The sequence below is a fragment of the Phodopus roborovskii genome, unplaced genomic scaffold (genome assembly GCF_943737965.1).
Source record: "Phodopus roborovskii unplaced genomic scaffold, PHOROB, whole genome shotgun sequence".
NCBI lineage: Eukaryota > Metazoa > Chordata > Mammalia > Rodentia > Cricetidae > Phodopus > Phodopus roborovskii.
In genome coordinates, this window is record NW_026126558.1 from 16,936,636 (window position 1) to 16,957,400 (window position 20,765).

Here is a 20,765-nt window from a genome sequence, read left to right on the forward strand (position 1 = left end):
ATTGTGCAGTCTTAAAGGACAGGTGGCTCTGTTTGTGACTCCACCATGTCATTAGCCCTGGAAGGACATACCTACCCCTACCACCCATGCCTCATGTCTGTCCCCAAACATGCTCATCAGAATATGTCTTAGTTTACCTTGGAGACTCAGTTCTGACTTCCAGAGCACCTTTCAGTCAGATTGAGCAGAATAAGAGTTTTAAAAACAAAGTATTCAAGCAGAAAAAAAAAAAATTCCCTAGTACTAGTTTCTCTCACTTCACATGTACAACTGTTTATATTGCCTGTGTCTTTTTCTGGAGATTTCAATAAAAAAAATGGTCTCTGATTTCAATTTCAAAAAGGTTATGAGAGGGCTGGGGACATAGCTCAGTGGGTAGAGTGCTTGCCTACATGCACAAAGCCCTGGGTTCCATCTCCAGCATCGTATAAAATCCCCATGGTGACACAAGTCTAATCCCAGCACTCTGGAGGCAGAGGCAGAAGGATCAGAAGTTCAAGACCTCCTTGAGTTAGAAAACAGACCCTGCCTCAATGAAATAAAATAAGGAGATGGGGTTGGGGCACATGATCAGAATATATTGTGTGGGGAAAAGGTAACAAGATTGGAAAGATGACCAAAGATATAGACTACTTTGCATCATATTAAACTATTCCGTGCAAAATTTGTATAGAGAACTCAATGATGTTTTATAGTTTCTAATTAAAATGTCTGGAAAAAAAAAAAGTATCCTGTGGCTTCTGAAAGGCAGGGGCCCTGGGTGGGGGAAGAATAGGAAAGGAGACTGCACACTATTCTAGCTATTCTTCAACAGCTGTGTTCTGACAGTGTTCTGCCTAAACCCCACATGGCAAATGAGGGCTGGAAAATTACAGCTGTGTTGGGTGAGTATCAAGTTATTTTCAGATCAGATGTTGGTTGGGTAGTTCTGGGCCTGAGTCACACAGGGGAAAATTGTGGAAAATATACAGAATTGCCATTGGGCCAGAGAGCCAGAGCTTGAGCTAATTACCTACTGATCATGGGGAGAACAGGGAAAGGGCTCTGATTCTGTCAATGACTGGCTCAGTTTTCTGTTTGAGTAAGGTGAGGCCTAGGTTAACAAAGCTCTCACTTCGCTTTGTTCATTGTCTCTGTCTCTCTCCCTCCTTCTTCCTTCTTCATACCCATGCATTTGGAAGTAAGTTTTGTACATTTTTGACTAGGTAAATCCTGACTACTGGAGAAAAATGTGTAAATTACACAAACAGTGAAATTTATTGTTATTGAAACGGGGTCTTGATCTGTAACCTAGGGTGGCCTTACACTTCCAGTACCCTTGTGCCTCAGTTTCACAAGTGCTAGAATTAGGAGTGACCCACCAAGTCTGATGTTAAACTTTTGTGTTTTTTGTTTGTTTGTTTGTTTTTTAATGTTTATTGTGTATACAGTGGTCTGCTTGCATGTATGGCTGCAGGCCATAAGAGGGTACCAGATTTCATTACAAATAGTTGTGAACCATCATGTGGTTGCTGGGAATTGAACTCAGGACATCTGGAAGAGCATCAATGCTCTTAACCTCTGAGCCATTTCTCCAGCCTAGGTTTTTTGTTTTGTTTTGGGGTTTTTTGTTTGTTTGTTTGGTTGGTTGGTTGGTTTTTTTTTTTTTTTTTTTTTTTTTTTTCCCTTTGTTTTCAAAACAGGATTTCTCTCTGTGGTCCTGGCTGTCCTGAAACTCACTGTGTAGACCGGACTGGCCTCGAACTCATAAAGATCCATCTGCCTCTGCTTCCTAAGAGCTGGGACTAAAGGTGTGTGCCACTACCAGCTCTGACTTAAATTTTTTTTTAGATTTATTTATTTATTATTATTATGTATTTAGTGTTCTGCCTGCATGTATGCCTGCAGGCCAGAAGAGGGCACCAGATCTCCTTATAGGTGATTGTGAGCCATCATGTGGTTGCTGGTTATTGAACTCAGGACCTCTTGAAGAGCCATCTCTCCAGCCCCTGACTTAAAAAATTTTAAAGATAACAGCCATCTAAATCCTTTACCCAGAAGTTAATGGCTGGCATTCTCTTAGAATACAGTTTGGGGGTTTTTGTTTGTTTAGGGTTTTCTTTTTCTTTTCTTTTTCTATTTTTTTCCCTTTTTTTTTTTTTTTTTTTTTTTTTGGTCTTTTGTGTGTGTGTGTGTGTGTTCCTTGCAACTTTTTCCCCTTGTGGTAAATACAGCGTCTTTAAAAGTTATATATAAATCTCCATTGTTGGTTTATTTCCTTAAGAGGGGTCTAGAAAGGAGTTACTAGTTCAGAAAGTTTGTGACCATGGTTAAGGATCCTAATTTCATTTTGCCAAACCGCACCCCGGAAAGCCAGCACTGATACACTCTCCCCAGCAGGGACTTGGACCCCACCACAAATTCACAGGTGTAGCACAAAGCCCAGCTGCGTACGCTTGGGCTCTGCCCTGTTGCTTGTAAGACGCAAAAGTGCTTTATTTGTTGACCCGTGTCCAGTGTTTATCTGGACCTTTTATCAAGCCCGCACCTCTGTGTAGAGGCTTGCACCCGGAGGGGATGGCAGCTGGTCCTCCTGCTCCAAAAGCCACCTGTCCTCTCGGCCCCTCCCCCACTCCTCTGTTGCCCAGAAGGCAGCCGGGTCCTCCTGGAATCAGTGTCTGTTTGGATAGTTGCAAAGATGCCACCCTCAGAGGAGGGGGCAAGATAAAGATTCAATTTCCTGCACAAGGGCCTTTTGTCCTACCAGAAGCTTCTCTCCTCCGGGGACAGATTTTTTTCGGTCCATTAGCGGTCCAAGCGGTGGCTCTGCCAGTAGGCTTGATCATCCACACCTCCCGGGAGGGGGGTCGGGGGGGCGGTCAGTGTGGTTCCTGAAGCCCACCTGTGTCCTCCCTCTTCCTGGCTTCGCAATCCCCTACCCGCATCCCTAGGCGTGGCCCCACGGTACTGTCTGGGGAGGATTGTGGAGCCCGGGGCCAACTGGCTGCCTCCTCGCTGTGCTCCCGCCCTGGCGGCCCGGGGCGAAGAACCACCACTGACTGGGCGGCTCTTTGTATGCGCCGCGGGCGGGCAGCGCGGAGCAGCGCAGCCAGCAGCTCAGGTAGAGCGGGGCACCGGCTGGGTTGGGGGCGGCTGCTTCAGGGCTCGGGATCCGAGTCTGCGTGGTAACCCTAGCACCCTTGCACCCAACATCTACTTACTGCTCTTCTGTTTCTGCATTCTCTGCTGGGGCTCCTATCTATTTCAAGATTCATACTGCCTGGGGGTCTTCAGTTGTTTCCAATATGTTAGCACCCCTGGCTCCCATAGGTAACTTCTAGAGTTCCTGGCTGATGCCATCGGATGTCCCTTCTTCGCTGTGGGATCATAAGAACAAAGTCAGTCCCCACGGATTCCCAGAGAAGAACGGCTGCCTGTGGGGTGGAATTCGGAAGGGACCAGTCATAGGCGATTTTGTTGAGCCTGGGGAGAGAGTCCTGCTTGGGGCGCCAAGGCTAGTTCGTGGAAGAACACCAAGCTTTCGGGCAGATGAGTAATCAGGTCTCCAGGTGGGGTGTTCCACTCCAAGGAGGGATTGGGGCTGAACTAAGGGAGTAGCTGGCGGAGTCTATGGGTCTGGCAGAGTAGTCAGGGTTGGTGGAGAGAGTGGAAAGGTGCTGTGTTTTCATCATGGAGAGTAGGTTGTTATGGTCCTCGGGTGCTTCAGCCTTCTTTATCTCTCCCATCTACTAAGAATCACTTATACATTTAAACGTGCTTTTCAAAAGACATGTTTTAAAAGAGCTCTGTCACAGAATGTTTAAGGAAAAAAAAAAAAAACAAACAAAACACAAAACCAAAAAAAAAAAAAAAAAAAAAAAAAAAAAACCCAACTTGGGAGCAGACCTAGAAAATGGGTTGCCTGGCTTCCTTCTGGCTGCTCAGCCTCACAGCGATGGGCTCTCCTCTCTTGGCCCTCAGTATATGTGCGCCCCAAAACGCCAATTCTACTTTCTCTTCTCTCTTAAACAGGAAGCAAGAAAGCTAAGTGTCACTTAAAACAAATTTAATTCCCCCATGCTTAGAAGGGTTTAAGGTTTTGGGGTCTTGAGGCCAGATTACTTTGCCTACAGGTTGGCCTGGCCTCAAACTCCGTACTCTTGTCTCAGGTTCCTAAATGCGATTACAGGAGTGTTCTGCCATGCCCTTAGCTAAAAAATAAAATAGCCATCTTTTGAGGAAATTGCAGCTTGACTGGCAGGGAGGACTTGGTTGGCTGGAAGCTATGAATGCCTATAGACCAGCTCTAGAGCTACTGTGAATGGAAGGCTGTGTGAAAGCCCCATGGGTGGGGTGGCTTGTTAAATTCTCATTTTACCAAGGAACCTGGACCCAGAGTGGTTTAGTGACTGGCTTGACACAGGAAATGAACCCAGACTGGCTCCAAAAGCTAGGCTTCCAGCCATTATTTCTTGTAGTCTTCAGCGTTGTGCACACCTGTGCTGTCTCTTCCTGTGTTTGCTGTCTTTGTTACAGGCAGAGGGTCTTCAAGATCTTAGGGCTGCTGTGCTGGGGTTTTTCTTACGAACAATTTCTCTTAGGTTCATAGACTATGATTATGACCAAGACTTTGGAAGATTCTACATGCTGGAAGGTGTCATTTGCCCTAGTATCTCTAAGATAGCTTCTTGCAATTGTTATTTGTTGTTGTTATGTCATTGATTAATAAAATGAATCAGAGAACATTCTAGATGTTTTCTATCAGTGCTCTACAGGAAACACAGGAATATGCTAAATGTGTTACTGTGGGGAAAGGCCCTTCGTAGTTTAGGATCCCTCTATCTGTATGTTTCTATGATTTCTTTGTTTGTTTGGGTTTTTTGAGACAGGGTTTCTTTGTGCACCTCTGGCTGTCCTGGAACTTGCTCTGCAGACCAGGCTGGCCTCAAACTCAGAGATCCACCTGCTTCTGTCTCCCAAATGACGGGATCAAAGGTGTGCACTGCCACCTGGTTATGTACTTTGACAGTTCCTGGCTTAGAACTCTGTTTCCAAGGCAGATCACATAAAATAGAATTTCATTTTTTCCCCAAGTCAGTCACAGAAACTCAAATTACCCCTCTTCCACCCCTACTTTGGAGCTGCTGCTTGCTCAGAAATTGTCTGACCTACCTTGTATAAAGTAGTGTCATGAAGGGTCTTGCCCCATACCCCATACCCTGGAGGAAGGAATACTGCACAGAGAAGTCAAGAAGAATCTAGACTGACAGGCCTTGCTGGGTTTCCACACCCAGCATAGCATTAGGCATACAGGGTAGTGTTTATAAAAACCCGAAGGGCAGAGGTCAGAGAGACTCCTTTGGGGCCATGCACCTGGAGGGGACCACGAAGCCACTCCTCCTTCCTCATCCTGTGTGTCTCATAGTCTGTATCCTTGGTAACAAAATGATGGACATAAGTGTTCCCCTGAGTTCTATGAACCAGTTAAGTAAATTGGTGGTACTCCAGGAAGGAATTGTGGGAACCCCAGTTGCTAACTGGGCCAATCAGACAATCTTAGGCATGTTAACTAACACTTATAGAAGGAAAAATGGTGGTGGGAACATGGTCCTCGAACTGTGTGCTCTGTCCAACACTGTCTCCAGGAAGCTTGACTCAGACTTGAATTGACTTAAAAGATTCGGAGATGCTGCAGAACTGACTACTTTTGTTCTAACAGAATTCCCCAACAACTCTGGGGATCCCAGAGGTCTTCAGCTGTGATTGTGATATGAGAATAGGGGGGAAAAATCAAAATTCAAAACATTTTCCTCCCAAGCAGCTGGGAATATAACCTGTGTCACCAGGCCTGGCTTTCCAGACTGATCTTAATTCATTTCCCCAACAAATGATGTTGATTTTAGACAAGGTCTCATGTAATCCAAGTCAGCATTGCCCCCCCCATCCTCCTGCCTCTACCTCTCAAATGCTGGGACTGCAAACATACGTCAGCACGCCCAGTTTTATGCCATGCTGGGGACTGACTTTGGGCTTTATGCTTGCTAGGCACACACTCTAACCCTTAGCCCCTATCTACTGAATAGATTCCAGAAGGCAGGTCTCATTCCTCCTGCTGCATTTGTACTGTGCAACTCCAAGATCCTTGTCCCTGGCAGCCACCATGCAGCTTCATGGTCAGAACTAACAGGGATGGCTGATTGGCCAAGACTTTATATCAGAGCAGTCATATCTTCTGTCACAGTCTGGCACAGCAAACAGTCTTAAGAGAAGTTGAAGATGGGCTTAGAAATACCTTTCAGCGCATAGGAAAAGATTCTCCAAACCAATGCCCCTGGCCTTTTCTGGTCTGATGGGTACTCAGGTCAGCTGGTAGATGGATTTACAGGCATGTTTTCTAGCAATAAAGGCTGGAGACCAATGCCACCCATGCCTTTTTTAACCTACTAAAAATAATCTAAGATTAACAAAGAAAACCATTAGTGTCACATACCTGTAATTCCATCACTGGGAAGAGACAACAGGAGAAACAGGAGTTGAAGCCATCCTTAGCTATGTATTTTAAGCCCAGCCTGAGATACATGAGACTCTATCTCAGAAATAAAATAGAGACACCTGTAACATGCTTATATTGAAAAGGAAGCACTACTAACTATTTGATGTTATCCCTTCCATACTTCTTTTTCCATTTTCTTATGTGTTCTTTAACAGCTTTATCAAGATATAATTCACATACCTTCAAATTTCTTCTTCTTCTTCTTCTTCTTCTTATTATTATTATTATTATTATTATTATTATTGGATTGTGGTTTTTCCAGTTAGGGTTTATCTGTATAACAGCTCTAGCTGTCCTGGAACTAGCTCTGTAGATCAGGCTGGCCTTGAACTCACAGAGATCCTCCTGTCTCTGCCTCCTGAGTTCTGGGATCTAAACTGTTGTTTAGAATGTATAATGTATTCAGTATTGTGAGTCGGCCACAAGTGAAACAATGTTGAATTTTATATGTATCCACAGTTTATCATTTATTGCCAGATAATTCTCTTTACTTATTATTATCATTATTAATAATCATTGTTTTTGTTTTGTTTTTCAAGACAGGGTTTTTCTGTGGTTTTAGAGGCTGTCCTGGAAGTAGCTCTTATAGACCAGGCTGGTCTCGAACTCACAGAGATCCGCCTGCCTCTGCCTCCCGAGTGCTGGGATCAAAGGCGTGCGCCACCACCATCTGGCTTTATTAATAATTATTGTTGTTGTTACTTTTGGTGTCTTCGTGTGTGTGTGTGTGTGTGTGTGTGTGTGTGTTTGAGTATAGGCACATGCATGCCACAACTCACATATGCAGGTCAGAGGACAAATCTGGGGAGACACTCTTACCCTTCTATCCTTCTGGGAAATCAAACTCAGGTTTTGAGGCAACACAGCAAGTACCTTTACCTGAAGAACCATCTTCTTGGCTCTTGGCAGAGACTTTTCCATTGTGAGGAATACAATAATTTTGCTTATCAGTTGATAGATACTTGGGATGTTTCTGCTTTGGTATTATAAGTAATGCTGTTATGAAAACTCCTGAGCAAGCTTTCAGTGGACATATGTTTTCACTATTATTGGGTCTATAGTCTGGCATGGAATTATTACATCATGTGCCGAGCCTGTTGAGCCCTCTGAGGAACTGCCAGACTAGCAGACGATTTTCCACAGCACCATTTTCCATTCTCCACAGCACTGCATGAGGGTTCTGGTTTCTCTTATTTCCACTAACACCTGTAATTTTTAAAATCCTGGCTCATGCTTGTAATATCAGAACCAGGGAAATGGGCCAGGAGCTCAAAGTTAGCCTTGGCTACACAGCAAGTTTCTAGGCCAGGCTGGCTACATGGTGTGTGTGTGTGTGTGTGTGTGTGTGTGTGTGTGTGTGTGTGTGAATCCTGAAAGTTCTGCATTCCTCTTTCCCTCCCTCTTTCCCCTCTTCCCAACTGGCTTAGTACTACATGCTACTTAATCACTCTACTACATCTCTTTTCAAAAGTTTTTTTTTTTTTTTTTTTTTGGTTTTTTGAGACGGGGTTCTCTGTGGCTTTGGAGGCTGTCCTGGCAAAAGTTTCTTTTTATGCGACATAGTCTTACCGTTGTAGCCTTGGCTAGCCTGAAATAAGGTATGTAGACCAGGTTGGCCTCAAACTCATAGTGCCCATCCCCTCTTCAAAGGAATATACATTTATGGTTGGAAATATGCACCATGGAAGTCAGAGCATAGCTATTAGAAGCTGGTTCTCTTCTTCCATTATATGATCCAGGGGTCAAACTCAGGTTGCCAGGCATAGCGGCACATGCCCTTTACCCATGAGCCATCCTTCTAGCCCCTCCACTCCTCTTCGTCATCAACAGCTAGCTGCCCTACCTGGAGATTTTCCTGGTGACTAAGAATGTACTTGTCAATTATTTGTGTATCTTCTCTGGGAAAAAAAAAAAAAAAGGTCTTCCTTGTAAGGAGCAGGGTTTTTTCTCCCGCCGCTGCTGGTCTTGTCCCGCCCCTCGCCAGCCCCAATTAACACAGAGAGACTGTATTTGATATAATGCTGTTGGCCAGGTACTAGTTTCTTAACGGCTAGCTCTGTCTTAGGTATTAACCCATTTCTGTTGATCTATGTATTTTCACGTGGTCTTCTTACCGGGGAGTGGGGCAGGCATCTGGTCTCCCTAGTCTCTCCATGCTGACTCCTCCTTACTACTTCCTCGAATCCACCTTGTCTCCTAGTCCTGACCATCTTGCTTTCCTATTGGCCAACAGTGCTTTATTCATTAACCAGTATGAGAAACATATATACAGAATGACATCTCCCATCACTTCCTAAATCATTTACCCACTCACAGGAATTCTTTAATATCCTATGTGTAAGTCACACTCTAGATCTGGTATTTGTTCCTGCCTTTTTCATCTATTATCGCTCTTTGGTATGTGTGCATTTTTAACATAATTGGTATTGCTTGGAGTAACTTCAAGGTACACATCAGAAAGAAATGTGGGCTAAGCAGGCAAAGAATCCTTTTAACCTCCGTGGGTAAGCTGCTAGAGTTCTGATTCTGACTCAGCTGGTGTGTGGGATCCTAAAGGTGAGCTTTAATCTTCCTAAGCTTCAGCTTCCTCTTCTGTAAAATAGGGACAATAATTGAGCCCACTTCCTCATTTCAAGGATCATATCAGCAAATAGAAAGGGCTTGAACTGCTCGGATCCCTAAGCAAGTATATTTACTATGCTGCTTCTTTAATTTTTAAAAATTACCTACCTGTCTACCTATCTATCTGTCTATTTTGAGGTAAGGTCTCTATATGGTCCTGGCTGTCTTGGTACTCTCTCTATAGACCAGGCTGGCCTCAAACTCTTGGAGACCATCCTGCCTCGGCAAGGATTAAAGGTATGCTGCCTCATGATCCATCACAAGACCAATTCCTTTTCTCTGATTTCTTCCTTTCAATTTCATTTTCTCTTTTTCTCTGTTCCCTCTCTTACACATCCTTCTCCCTAAGGAACATGTGGACTCTATCACAACAGTTTTACGAGGCGTGACATTTACCACTGACTTCCTCACCAATGTGCCCAGCCATTGGGATTCCTGAGCAGGGATGGCCTCCTGCTGACACCAAGCTGAGAGAAATCTGAGCCTGCCAGTATTATGTTTCACTCTCTTAGATTCCACACCAGGGCTGGGACAGGCTGATGACAAGAGGAGCTGTCTAATGGAGCTTGGCTGGAAGTTCCTGGGTCCTAGCTCAGTGCCTATGGTGGCAGACATCCCTTGCCCTGTATCTCGGCTTTCTCCTCTGCAAACCAGGCAGAAAGCAGCGCTCCTAGTATCTCTCAGGCCATGAAATGGTAAGGGATATTTAAGGAATACCACAGAAAGAAATGCAGGACAAGAGTCTAATTAATTACTCCTTCTAGACTTGGACGGTGGGGTGTCTGGTTTATGTTGTGTACTCATTGGTCTCACCCTAAAATCCAGGCAGCCCTGGAACTCATCATTGAGCCAGGCTGCCTTCAAACTTTCGGCAGTACTCTTACCTTGGCTTCTAGAGTGCTGAGATTACAGGAATGAGTGGCCACACCTGGCTCTCCTGTGGCCTTTCAAATTTTTCCTGACATGATACTCATGGTCTAATTAAATTGTTTTACTAAAATATAGCACCTCATAAAAGAGCAAAGAACACAGAGCATGCTGGGCAGTGAGGGCACATGACTTTAATCCCAGCACTCAGGAGGCAGAGGCAGGTGGATCTCTGTGAGTTTGAGGCTAGCCTGGTCTACAGAGTGAGTTCCAGGACAGCCAGGAATACACAGAGAACCCCTGTCTCAAAAAACTAAACCCCCCCCCAAAAAAAACATCAAAAAGTATCTTGATGGACATTCTCTCTCTCTCTCTCTCTCTCTCTCTCTCTCTCTCTCTCTCTCTCTCTCTCTCTGTGAGTCTCTCTTTCTTTCTGTCTCTGAGATAATCTTTCAACTAGATGTAGAGCAAACTGGTTTCAAACTTCTCATGATCCTCCTGCCTCTGCCTCCCAAATGCTGGGATTACAGGCATGTACTACCAAGCTGTCCTGATGACATTTTGTTTTGTTTGAGACAGGGACTCATATAGCTCATGCTGTCCTGTAGCTCCCTGTGAGCCCAGGCTGACACTAAACTGACCTTCCTGCCTTTACCTCCCAAGTGCTGGGATTACAGGTGTGTACCACTACACAGTACTGATACATTATGTATTTAGCTCCCACATGGAGAAATAGCATGACCAGAACCCAGAAGCTCTGTGTACCACCAGTATCCACTATTAAATCCAGAAGCCCTGGTTGTCACAGAAATTCATCTTGCACTGGTTTATGGAGGAGTGTCGTGCTTTCTCCAGTGGAGAATCTGTACACCTGGATCCAGATGTTTAGACGATGCTGCCAGCTTGATTGGGACTTCATTATTTCTCTGTTCAGTGTTCGTCTATGATGGCAGTTTCTCACTCTCTTGGGGATTGGCAGGTGTTCTGTTCCTTTTTCCTTTTTCTTTTCTAGATTTATTTACTTCATATTATGTGTGCAAATGGTTTGTCTGAATGTATGTCTGTTTACCACATGTGTGTCTGATGCCGGCAAAGGTTGGGGTGGGGAGGGATCAGATCCCCTTGAACTGTAGCTATGAATAGTAGTGAGACTCGTTGTGGATACTGGGAATTGAACCCAGGTCCTCTGCAAGATAAGCCATCTCTACAGCCCAGGTGTTCCATTCTTGAGCTACTTGTAGGTGAGGCCAGGAATTTGAAGGGGTAAGTATATAGATAAGCCAGTTTTGGAACATGTTTTAGTTAGGGTTTACTGTTGCTGTGAAGAGACACCATGACAATGACAACCCTTATAAAGGAAAACAGCTTACAGTTTCAGAGGTTCAGTCCGTTACCATCACGGCAGGGATATGGTGTCGTGCAGGCAGCAGGCGTAATGCAGGAGGAGTAGCTGAGAGTTCTACATCTTGATAGGCAGGTTACAGGAGGAGACTGTGTAGCACACTGAATGTAGCTCGAGCATAAACGAGACCACCTCTACAGGGACACACCCATCTCCAACAAGGCCACACCTCCTAATAGTGCCACTCCCTATGACCAAGCATTAAAACACATGAGTCTATAGATGTCAATTCTTTTATTTTTGTTTTTTTTTTTTTGTGTCTATGAAGTTTTATTCATCTAAAAGGAATATGATATCTGCAATGAATGTTAACCCTCTATTTTCATGATAGTCACAGTATCTGTTACTCTTTTATTTTTTTTAGCTATATATTTTCCCCACTCTTTTTCCCTCCTCCCCTCCCACCCTCCTCCCCGCCCCCATGCTCCCAATTCACTCAGAAGATCTTGTCTTTTCCCTCTTCCTAAGCAGGTCCATATGTGTCTGTCTCTCTTGGGGTCCTCTTTGTTACCTAGGTTCTCTGGGGTTGTGGCTTTATGGGAGCCACTTCTATTCCAACCACGACAGTTGGTTTTTTGTTGTTGGGTTTTTTGCTTTGTTTTTTTTTAAGTTGATTTTTAGATAGATTTCATTTAGCTCAGGCTATCCTTAAACTCCTGATACTCCTGCCTCTACCTCTCCAATACTAGAATTACAGGTAAGTACACCATGTCCAGCTTAAAGGCTGTCTTGCAAAGGACATATGCCTAGTAGATACACTTGTGCCTGTGTAGTGCCAAACCCCACACCAGGTTCCTAAGAACTGACAGACACTTAAAAAAAAAAATCCAAAACCACAATCCCAACTCTAGTGCTGCCTGCAGGCAAGAAGGAGAAATGGAGTGTGGCACAGGGCAGAGGGGCGAGCCTTGAGAAACCCTGGCAGTAGTTACATCAGAGGAAACTGAGATTATTCCATGTGGAGATGGGAGAAGGCACTACCCAGCAAAGGGAGGGTTTGGGGTCATGGGACCTGGGTGCTCTTTTGATGGATGAACTCTGACGTAGATGCTTCTGGATGAGAATTAGCAGCATGAGTAGATGGACACAATCAGATTTAGATGGTCCTTTAGGCACTGTGCAAGATGGGCTAGGAGAAGGAGAGGGGTGGATTAGACCAGAACCCAGGAGAAAAGTAGGCATGACCCTTCCAAGCTTGAGTGTCTGGGCCAGTCATCTTGACCACCATTCTTCTGGTCTTTTGACCATCCATGGATGAGTTGTCCCCTTCCTTTTTTAGACTGCTTTGCTTTTATTTTCTGTGTATGGTTGTTCCCCCCCCCCCCCCCAGTGCCCGTATGTGCACTGTGTTCATGCCTGGTCCCTGTGGAGGCCAGAAGAGGGAGCCAGATCCCCTGGAACTAGAATTATAGATGGTTGTAAACTGTGAGTGTAAGTGCTAGGAACCAAACCTCACCCTCTGTAGGAGCAGCAAGTGCTCTTAACCTCTAAGCCATCTCTCCAGCCCCCATGGGGAGTTTTAATGTCTCTAACTACACTGTCAATTCCGACAGGACAGACACTCTTCCTCATTAGACCCCTGCACTGTTTTCTTTTGTATGTTTCCATGTTATCTCTCTTTGTTCTGCTTTCCACATTCCTTCTATTTTGTCTTTAACTCCCTTATTACAATTTTAATAGCTAGGTGAATCTAATCCCAAGGAAAACAGTTTTATTGTCATGTTTATTTGGATTTTGAGTTGCTTTTTCTTGTTTTTCTTTTCTGTTTGGTTTTTCAAGACAGGGTTTCTCTGTGGCTTTGGAAGCTGTCCTGGAACTAGCTCTTGTAGACCAGGCTAGTCTCGAACTCACAGAGATCTGCCTACCTCTGCCTCCTGAGTGCTGGGATCAAAGGTGTGTGCCACCACCGCCCAGCGATAAAGCAACTAGTGTTTGTTGGCAAATATGGTGACTCATGCAGACAGGTAGATAGTTACTCCAGGTCTTTTGGGGTTTCCAGGGCTGGGTGTGTGATCTAGAAAGACCTCCAGAGTCGGCAGGTAAGACAGCTTTTAAGTGTTCTCTACCCATTCCCAAGCCCTGATGAGAGGCAGGCACAGAGAAAGGACCAAATTCACAGTTTAGCCCTCAGCTTCTCTCAGTGTGATATTTACAGAGAAGCAGGTGAGGTGGGAGAAAAATGCTACAAAAGCAGGGAGAATGTTTCAGTCTCTTACGTTCAAAGAAAGGAAGCCTGGGACCATCTGCAGAAGCAAAGATACATAGATAGGAAACTCTAGGACCTTGAGGTATGGAAGTTTGGCTTAGTGCTGCTCCTACATGCTGGACAAATGAGACCTATTCAAGGGAACGGGGTTGTTAGACATTAGAGGTAAAACTATTCTAGAAGATTTGTAAGTGATCTCAGAATGGCTCATCTTGGCAGAGATCTCCCATGCCAAGTCCTCTCCTCACAGGTGTTTACAATCTCATCCCCCACAGTTGGACATCATGACAGGTGCCTGTAATTCTAGCTCTTGGGAGGCTGAGGCAGGGTGATAGAGAGTTGGAGGCCATAGGATGGGGTTTGGTGAATAAAGTGCTTGTTTAGCATGCATGAGACTTGGGGTTTGATCCCTGGTCCCTCCTACACCAGGCATGGTGATGCATGCCTGTAATCACATTTGGAAGGAGGATCAAAATGTCACCTCAACACAAAGGTCATCCTCAAAACAAAGATTTAAGGTTGCAATCTCCATTTACAGAAGATAGTAAAGCTTAGAACAAACCACTTGCTCCAGGCTTTAAAGTCTCTGCATGGCAGTTTGGGGACTCAAAGCCAGCCCTCTCTCCTCCTTGCACCAGGAAAACCCATCAGCTCACACTCATTTGGAAAACTGTCAATGGCAGGACGACTCTGCCTCTATCTGGAGAGCTATCTTTGGGTGGGGCTATCTCCCTCCAGCGGCTCTGACCAGTCTTCCTCCTGAGCTCTTAGGTTCAAGGAACCTCCAGGTACCTCCCATGGATTTGTGATCAACACAAGCATCTCTCTAAGCCCTGGACAGCAGTGAGTACTCTCAGCAGGGGAAGGGCCATCAGCCTGCCATGGGTATACCTCTGCTCTGCCTCCCACTTCCCTGGGCTCCTCTGAAACCCATGGAGTCCATCCCAGCTTCAGCATTTTCTCCCCAGAGGTCCAGAGGTGATGGCAAAGATATTACCTATTCTCTCTCTCTCTCTCTCTCTCTCTCTCTCTCTCTCTCTCTCTCTGTGTGTGTGTGTGTGTGTGTGTGTGTGTGTGTGTTGAACCTTGGGGCCTGCCCATGCCAGATAAGAGCTCTACCACTGAACTCTATCTATGGCCCTTTTGTGTTTTCTTCTTCTTCTCCTCCTTCTCCGTCTTCTCCCCCCATCTTCTTCTTTTGTTTTTGTTTTTGTTTTTTGAGACAGCGTTTCTCTCTGTAGTCCTGACTGTCCTGGAACTCACTCTGTAGACCAGGCTGGCCTTGAATTCACAGAGATCTATTTGCCTCTGCCTCTCAGAGTGCTGGGGTTAAAGGTGTACATCACCACCTCTGCTCAGCTTGCACAACCACCTCACAGCTTGCTTCTTTCTTTGAGAGAGAGAGAGAGAGAGAGAGAGAGAGAGAGAGAGAGAGAGAGAGAGGAGAGAGAAAGAGAGTCACAGGTGATTACCTCAGACTTGCTGTGTAGCTAAGGATCCTGTGACCTCCTGATCCTCCCCCCTTGTTTACCAAGTGCTGAAGTTACTGGAGTGCACTGTCATGCCTGGCTTATGCTGTGCCGGAGATTGAATGCAGGGCTTACTAAGATACACATCCCCATTCTGTGTGTGTGTGGGGGAGGGTGTTCATATATGGAGGTCAAGGGCCAAGAACAATTTTGGGGAATCAGCTCTGTCTTTTTACATGTGTATTCCAAGAATTTAAACTCAGCTCATCAGGCCTGGCAGCAAGTGGCTTACCTGCTGAGCCATTTTACCATGCCCTGTTTCATTGTTGGTTATTTCTTTGTTCTTTGGGCTTTTTTTTTTTTTTTTTTTTTTTTGGAGGGGGGAGACTGCCACCCAGCTTCCAAACTTCCAATTAAATCACACAAAGGTGTATTCTTTCTTACTTATGAATGCATGCCGGACCTTAGCTTGGCTTATTTCTAGTCAGTTTTTCTCAACTTAAATCATCCAGTCTACCTTATGTCTCTGGGTTTTTACCTTTTACTAGTTCTGTATAACTTTCTTTACTTCTTACTCTGTAGTTGCTTACTCTGTAGTTGCTGGCCCCTGGTGTTCTCCTCTCCTTTTGCTCCTAGATCTTCTCCCAGATCTCTCCCCCTGTTTATTCTCTGCCTGCCAGCCCTGCCTATCCTTTCTCCTGCCTGGTGTGATTGGCTGTTCAGCTCTTTATTAAGCGAATCAGGTGTTTTAGACAGGCAAAGTAACAGAACGTCACAGAGTTAAACAAATGCAACATAAAAGAATGCAATACATATTGGCTGGGCAGTGGTGGCGCACACCTTTGATCCCAGGACTCGGGAGGCAGAGGCAGGTGAATCTCTGTGAGTTCGAGACCAGCCTGGTCTACAAGAGCAAGTTCCTGGACAGGCTCCAAAACCACAGAGAAACCCTGACTCAAAAAAAACAAAAAGAAACAACAACAACAAAAGCAATACATCTTTGCATCATTAAATAAATGTCCCATGGCATAAACAAATGTATCCCATCTTAAAGTAATATTCTACAATACTGTTAACTTTTAGTTATAAAAATCATGTAACTTTTAGTAACAAAAATATTTGTTAATCTAAAAAATCATACAACATGGAAGCACACTGTACCATAGAAAGTTCTAGTCTTCAATCTTGGGAGTCACACTACTCCCCTTCCTCTATGCTTTTTTTCAGTCATCCTCCACAAATCCAGGAAGCCAGACACCTATATTATTCCCCTTTAACAGATGGGTAAATAGAGTCACAGAGAGATTGTCTAGTGCTAAGATCACAGAGCAGGAAGAGTCAGGATTCATCCTGAAAAGCCTGCCAGTGTTGGAAACTGGCAATGTGCTGACTCCATGCCCTAACGATGTGCCGGGCAAGCATACCCAGCGTGGCCACGTCATTGCTAAGCCACACGTTATGGGGCTGCATAAGGACTCGGTACACATGTGCAAAGCTTGCCCCTTTTAAGCAAGCATTCTCTACTCATGTGTGCACTCTCCCTCTGTTCTCTTCTGTTCCGGTGTCTCTATGTCTCTACCTTCCCCCTCACTCCCTTTTCTAATAAACTCCCTCAAGCTCTTTCTGCCTGGCGTATTATTCCCTCCACCTCGGTCACCCTGCCCTGCTGTGGAATCCGCTATGGTCTCCTACGTGGTCCCCCATGCAGGACACCCCGCCTCCAGCTTTATCCTAAAACTGTAACAAAGGAACAACAGGCAGTACTTATGGCCAGTCACCCAAAAGTAACTCCATAAAAGGGATTCTTAAGCAAAAGGCAGTAGATTTGTTTGAAAATTAGTATTTGCAGGCCAGGTGGTGGTGGCACACACCTTTAATTCCAGCACTCTGGAGGCAGAGGCAGGCGGATCTCTGTGAGTTCAAAGTCCACCTGGTCTACAGAGATAGTTCCAGGACAGCTAGAACTATTACAGAGGAATCCTGTCTTGAAAAAAGAAAACAAACAAACAAACAAAACAAATCAAAAACTAGTTGCTAAACCAGGTGTGGTAACACATAGGAGTGTTGTGCCTAAATTCTGAATCCTCCAAGTCACCAAGAGATCCATTCTGATGCAAAAGTAAAGAGTCTTTTATTGTTTAATGAACTAACCCCATTAACTGGGACCCTTCATTCATTCCAGATGGTGGGAGAAGAACCCAGGGGAACCCCAGGTTGGGGGGGGGGACTTAATGGGCAGCATAAGGGGAGTGTCTAAGGGTAAGCAACAGTCTCAGGATTGGTGTGCTTCCAGACTTGGGCAGCCTGCCCTGTGTTGGTCAATTGGTTGTTATGGCCCACAGGACCTCCCAGGATGGTTGCCATGCTCTGCATGCTGTGCCACTTTTACCCAGAGCCATAAAGCACATCCAGAGTCCCACCAGCTAACTTTTGATTGGTTCCTTGCCACGAGGAGGGTATCTGACTTCCTAGTGGCCCAGCAAGGTCAGCTATGTGCTGAGAGTCAGAGGCCTGCATGCCTTTTCTGCAGCCTGTCATGGCTGCTAAGGGGGAGGGGTGGGGCTGGTCCCTTCACCAGCACTTAGGAGCTGGAGGTAGAAGGAACAAAGTTTAGGGTCCTCCTACAGCTACTTATCGAATGCAACCTGCACAGGGCTGAAGTTGGACCTGGGATGTGAGCTCAGGCCACAGTCCCTAACCCTGTCCTTCCCTTTTTATAGGCCCTAACCAGAGGCATGCGGCTGCCCCGCTTCTCCAGCGTTTTTGTGCTTTCACTCTTGATAGCACAGACCTGCATCCTAGTCTTCCTGGTCTCCCGGCAAATGTCATTGTCCCCAGCCGGCAGTAGGGAGCATGTGCACGTGTTGGTGCTGTCTTCCTGGCGCTCGGGTTCGTCTTTCGTGGGCCAACTCTTCAGCCAACACCCAGATGTCTTCTACCTAATGGAGCCGGCTTGGCATGTGTGGGATGCCCTGTCACAGGGCAGTGCCCCTACGCTCCACATGGCCGTACGCGACCTGATCCGTTCAGTGTTCCTGTGCGACATGGACGTCTTTGATGCCTACCTCCCCTGGCACCGCAATATCTCAGATCTCTTCCAGTGGGCGGTAAGTCGTGCGTTGTGTTCGCCACCGGTCTGCAATGCCTTCGGACGCGGCAAGATCAGCAACGAGGAGGTGTGCAAGACTTTGTGCGCAACACGGCCCTTCAGCCTGGCCCGAAAATCCTGTAACTCTTATAGCCACATAGTACTCAAGGAGGTGCGCTTTTTTAACCTCCAAGTTCTCTACCCGTTGCTTAGTGACCCAGCGCTCAACCTGCGTATCGTGCACCTGGTGCGCGACCCCCGCGCGGTGCTGCGCTCACGAGAGCAGGCTGCCAAGGCGCTGGCACGGGACAATGGCATCGTCCTGGGTACCAACGGCACGTGGGTGGAGGTGGACCCACGGCTGCGCGTGGTTAGTGAGGTGTGCCGTAGCCATGTGCGCATCGCTGAGGCCGCATTGCATAAGCCGCCGCCTTTCCTGCAAGATCGCTACCGTCTAGTGCGCTACGAAGATCTGGCCCGGGACCCGCTCACTGAGATCCGTGAGCTCTATGCCTTCACTGGCCTGAGACTCACACCACAGCTCCAGACTTGGATCCACAACATCACGCATGGGTCAGGGCCAGGCGCACGCCGCGAGGCCTTCAAGACCTCATCCAGGGATGCGCTCAATGTGTCCCAAGCCTGGCGTCACACGCTGCCTTTTGCCAAGATCCAGCGGGTCCAGGAACTATGCGCTGGAGCACTGAAGCTGCTGGGTTACCGACCCGTGCACTCCCGGCTTGAGCAGCGGGACCTCTCTCTGGACCTCTTGCTGCCTAGAGGTCCAAGTTTCAAGTGGGCTTCTTCCACCGATGGACAGTCAGGATCTTAAGAGTCTTAGTGGAGAATCCCTGTTCTGATGTTAGTGCTTATTGGAGTATGATAACAAAAGGGCTTGGAGAAACCAGAAGTCCACTAACAGTGGCTGGGAGTGTGTGGGTGGTCTTACCTTGTACTAGGAAAGGATTGAGTCCAAATTCCATATTTCTTTTCCTCCCCAGATTATGATGTTTTGCCCAGATTCTGAATCCCAAAATCACCAAGAGACCTGTTCTGATGCAAAAGCAGAGTCTTTTACTGTTGTTTAATGAGCTAAGTGCATTAACTCGGGCCGAAGGGCAGAGGATGGCTGGAGAAGGACCCGGAGAAACAGAGAGATGGGAAACTTATTGGGCAGAGTAAGGGGTAAGCAACAGTCTCAGGATTGGTGCCCGTCCCAGCGTGGACGACCTGTCCTGTGTTGATTGGTCAACTGGTTGTTATGGCCTATAGGCCCTCTCAGGGCAGTTGCTATGCTCTGCACTGTTGTGCCACTTGTGCTATAAAGCACATCCAGATTCCTGCCAGCTAACTTCTGATTGGTTCCTTGACATGAGGAGACTATCTGACCTCCTGGTGACTAGGGCAGGCCCAACAAGGTCAGCCATGTGCTGAGTCAGAGGCATACATGTCTTTTCTGCAGCCTGTCATGGCTGCCAAAACAGAGGTCTGGCCCCTTCAATGTGTTCCCTCTGAGTCATCCAGGCTCTGGGTTCCCATCAAGCACTCTGTTACAAAAGTGAAACCGCTGCCCATTTCCTCTGGCCACAGAGCAGCCAGACCCAGACCTCCTTTCCTTTTTTACTTTCTCTCCTCTTTGATAACACCATGTAATAGCTGGGAATGGTGTCCCAGGCCCCGTCTGCTGTAGGCGAGATCCTAAAATTTGTGCACCTGCCTCTCATTTGCTCACCCTGATGTCTGCTCACTTCTGGGCCCTGGTCTCATGGTCCATCAAAGAGTAGGACAGTTGTGTGCATAGTCAAGAAGAAATCAGAGAGGATGCATTTTGTGGTTTCCTCTTAGAATGTTTGTCTGACCTTCTAGGAAGGAGCCCAGGCATATGCCCCATGCCTAAGGAAAATGAATTTTTAATGAGCCTTTGATTTGTCCTGAAGTGAAAAATCCTAATTATGGAAGTAAACATCATAAATAAGCTGCATGATCCAACTTATAGTTTAAAGCCTACCATGTTTGAAAAGCATCCCAAGAAATAACAGGACTTGTCTGAGGTCACATCCTCCCCGAGACAGGGTTTCTCTGTATTGCTTTAGAGCCTGTAGACCAGGCTGGCCTCGAACTCACAGAGATCTGCCTGCCTCTGCCTCCTGAGTGCTGGGACTAAAGGCTTGCATCACCAACGCCCAGCCGAAGTCACATCTTAAGGGTGAAGAAAGGAGAGATGGATTTGCTCTGGAGGCAGAGTGGTAAGAAGAGATGACTCAGGGTTGCTTTGATCTGTCTCCTGTCAGCAATGATACCTTGCCATATTTGTCCCTCATAAAATACAACTAAGGGAACAGGAAATGGTAAAATTTGGGTTCAGAGCTGAGAATCCCAAGTGTAACCTGGAGGGGCCTAGAAGGAGATAAAAGATGAGGGAGAGAGCTGGGAGATCTGGGCAGCAAGCCAAGCATAACCAGCGGCAGAGTGAGAGCTTGGCAGGGTCAGTGTCTGGGAGGCAGGTGGGGGCAGGTCATGGGGTGCCTGGAACTCAGGCTTGCCAGGAGCTTTGAAGGAAAAATGGCTTAAAGGATGGT

At 46.3% G+C, this 20,765-nt stretch overlaps 1 protein-coding gene across 1 annotated transcript; it reads left to right on the forward strand.

Moving 5' to 3' along the window:
- The first annotated feature begins 2,857 nt into the window (after nt 1-2,857).
- Nucleotides 2,858-19,091, forward strand: Chst6 (carbohydrate sulfotransferase 6). Its single transcript, XM_051201767.1, has 3 exons — nt 2,858-3,100; nt 14,401-14,472; nt 17,819-19,091. Exon 3 carries the CDS (start codon nt 17,834-17,836, stop codon nt 19,016-19,018), a length of 1,185 nt encoding a protein of 394 aa, XP_051057724.1. The 5' UTR covers nt 2,858-3,100; nt 14,401-14,472; nt 17,819-17,833; the 3' UTR covers nt 19,019-19,091.
- The last annotated feature ends 1,674 nt before the right edge of the window (nt 19,092-20,765 follow it).

Bases quoted from the DNA above. Each gene is read 5' to 3' on its own strand.
- Chst6 (XM_051201767.1), top strand. From the start codon at position 17,834: ATGCGGCTGCCCCGCTTCTCCAGCGTTTTTGTGCTTTCACTCTTGATA.